This window comes from Protomyctophum bolini (genome assembly GCF_963924005.1).
Source record: "Protomyctophum bolini genome assembly, chromosome: 21".
NCBI lineage: Eukaryota > Metazoa > Chordata > Actinopteri > Myctophiformes > Myctophidae > Protomyctophum > Protomyctophum bolini.
Genome location: NC_137882.1, coordinates 24,922,748 through 24,926,177, shown reverse-complemented (window position 1 = coordinate 24,926,177; position 3,430 = coordinate 24,922,748). Strand labels below are relative to the sequence as shown.

Genomic DNA, 3,430 nt, shown 5'->3' with positions numbered 1-3,430 from the left:
ATAAATAACCAAAAAAGCGTAAGAGCAGTTTAGAGTACGGCAGCTTTTTGTGCGTAAAGTAGCCTATAGCTTCGGTGCGTAATCAACTGCTGCGGAACACCTGCTCACTTCTCGGCGTTGACGCACACACATGGCGACGCTTAAATGTTTAATAGTGCATCAAATCTCGTGTATAAAACGTCTTAAATGTTCATTTTAAAAACACCCACTCTCGGCTGTTCGGTTTAGTTCGCTATAATAACGTTTTGACTGCACTTTGCAGAGGCTTACCCAAATTGACGAAGCTCATCACCATATCGGCGTCGTTCAGAAAGGCATTTTCTTGATACGTCGCCCCCGCCGCCGCCATGGGAGGACCCTGGGTGGTCGTCAGCATGGAGGACTGATGGTGATACTGGTCCAAGAGGCCGTCCACCTCGTTCTTCTCCTCGTTCGATATGGTGTTGTACAGATCCAACATGAAGAGCGGCGCGGAGTTGTACTTTCCACTGGATAGGTGAGGCCGGGGCCTGTGGGGCAGTCCGAGGATGGAGAGGATCTCCTTCTGCATCTCTCGCTTCTCGTGCGTCCGCAGCCGCCGGTGGACGAAGCTCGGGTGCACCACCTCGTTGTTTGTTCCATCGAATAAATAATTGCTACCTGCCGCGACGAGGAACGTGCAATAAGCGCTCCACCACAATCCAACGAAGGCAAACCAGCAGCTTGTCATGGTGTGTGTCGTCCCAAGTGTCTCTCTCTCTCTCCCACCAACTGTCCCTTTCAGTCCGCTATATATCCAATTTGAAATACACGCAATAGTTTTGTTTGGGGGAAAATAAAAGAAAAAAAGAGAGGGGGGGAAAAAAGACGGAAACCACAAATTTGTATTCAGGTGCGCAAATGCCTATCACAGCCGTAGCAAATAAAAAATAATCAAGCCATTTAAAATAGACGTTCCATTACAAAACGCGTAGAATAGTATTGGCACCGTTCTCATTCTGATCCCGTAGCGCACTGACGTCCTGCTTCGAATGGAACCACCACCATGTAAAAAGTTATTCTGAAAGCTCCAAGAAGCAAGTCTAAATTAGACCCCAGTCAAAGGTCTGAAGCCAAGTTCACCCGTAAAAGAATAACAACTCTCCTGAAAGAAGCCATTTTACTTTAGTGGATGTATTTGCTTTCCGAAATATATCATTTTCCAAACCCTGCAGAGAGAAAAAGGTGAGTCTTTCCAGTTGCCGTTTGCCCCGCGCACGTCCTCTCTCGCACACTGCGTGTGAGTCTAAATAACGGGCATTAGCAGGTAGTTTGTGAAACCGCCCAGCCAGTCAGTCAGTCAGTCAGTCAGTGAGTGCGCACATAGAGGCAGAGGTGGAGCTCTGAGGAGCGAGTATAAAGACAACTCCGTCTCCATCAGAAGACAGAACTCACATGGGTGAATGTATATCAATATGATTACCGGTAGGTATATGTTTTTGTTCACCGAACTGTGTTCAAGACAACTGCCTTCCTATCGAAGTGAACGTGTTCATTTATATCAACTATATCTCTCTCTTAACACAGACAGACGGTCAGACCTCTCTATAACAAGCACTCAATCAAATTGTTCCCGAGTCGTTATAGTTTATAGAAGGGCTGCGAACGGTGCAATAAAATAATAAACCTCGTCTGCAGTCTGCACACACTTGGAACTACGTTGGAATAAAATAAACGCACGAGGGGGTTCCGTTTCAAACTGCTGGGGAAAGCCAGTGTTGCGGTGCGTTAATGGCCAGTGTGTGCCGTGCATGCCGTTCTCCAGTTGACGCACGACCCCTGACGATGGAATGGAAAACAGCAAGCGGAGCAGACAGGACGTGAAGTTTAGAAGAACACAGCTTTTAGAGGGCTTTAAGGGATGATGACGTCCTCACTTGTAAACACGGCGACGTGTTGTACACATAATTAAATAGGCTACAATTATATAGCCTATACTGTGCATTGAATAAGTAGAGGGTGAATAGGACTTACATACAGTATAACATCATATGGTATACAAATATAATTATTATGATCATTCATTATGTATATATGTATGTATTTGGTTAAAATGGGTAAGCTTTAAAAAAAAGAAAGAAGGCAAAAGCATGCTCTATTGCACTGGCCTAAAAGTGGGTCCTTATAAACTGCTTCAACTTCTGAGATTTATATTTGGTTCATTAGCCACCATATGTATGTATGTATGTATGTACAAATAGATAGATAGATAGATAGATAGATAGATAGATAGACAGATAGACATCTGAATAATTTCATCATTGCATATAGGTGTACAATCAAAAATAAACTCAATTAAAAACATACAGAACATTTTGTATTATTCTCTCAAGCCGTACATATGAAAACTGCTGAAAAGAAAATAGCTTTCCTAAAACATATAAGTATTTTAACCTAAAAAGAAAAATATATGTATGTGTGTGTGTGTGTGTGTGTGTGTGTGTGTGTGTGTGTGTGTGTGTGTGTGTGTGTGTTGTATCTTAATGCAATGTGGAAGGAGAATGAGAGATAAGCCTATCACAATCTCTGTGCCTCTCTATCTCTGTCTGTCTGTCTGTCTGTCTCCAGTTCCTTACTTTTCAGCCAATATGTTGTGTCTCCCTGTGTTCAGATGTGTGATGGCCCTGCTGATAAAGGACCAGGGGTGTCCATATCTCTCACTACTACTACTGCTGCTGCTGCCAAATGCTGTCTTAACTGGAAGTGCAGAGTGATAACCTACATCAAAGCTGGTTCAAACACGCACGCATGTGACACACGCACGGCGCGCACGCAAGCACGCACACACACACACACACACACACACACACACACACACACACACACACACACACACACAAAGTTTTCTATTGTGATTTTGGGTATAGTCCGTGGGGAGCTTCCTAAAGCCCATAAGAATTGGCAGATGTACAAACCCACAATGTATCACACTTTGTGAGCTTGTAGATCGCCTATTTTCACACTACTATTGACATTTCTTGAAAACATGGCTTTAAAGTGGCACAGCTAAATTATTTTATGCATGAAAAATATGAGACTAAAACCGAGGACATTTTCTCTGTATATTTCTTAGTTTTAGTTAGTTTAGTAAACACACAATAAGGTTTGAGTTAGTTAATGTATATACAGTTTATTTCAATTCTAGTTTCTGTTATTTAGCTGATTTTGGTTATAATAACCCTGACACACACACACACACACACACACAGGACAGACACGCTCACACAAATTCTGGTCTTGTGAATAATGTCCTCACTGTGATGACGTCTTTATCAGGTCCTTATTCTCTCATTGGTGTTGGTACTGAAACAAGAAGTATATGAGCCGTTTCCAGAGTACTGTCCACCCACACAACCAAAACCAGAGGACGGAGGGCAAATGTGTCATTTTCAGTCAGTCGGTTTGTTTTGAG

The 3,430-nt window shown here is 42.9% G+C and overlaps 1 protein-coding gene across 1 annotated transcript in view; it reads right to left on the bottom strand.

Moving 5' to 3' along the window:
- The window catches only part of bmp6 (bone morphogenetic protein 6), a 74,859-nt gene extending 73,595 nt beyond the window's left edge, over positions 1 to 1,264 (bottom strand). Inside the window, exon 1 of the mRNA XM_080793513.1 lies at positions 271 to 1,264. Coding sequence (XP_080649639.1) covers positions 271 to 709 — 439 coding nt within the window. The 5' untranslated portion in view covers positions 710 to 1,264. The remainder of the gene's footprint in view (positions 1 to 270) is intronic.
- Positions 1,265 to 3,430: the final 2,166 nt, after the last annotated feature.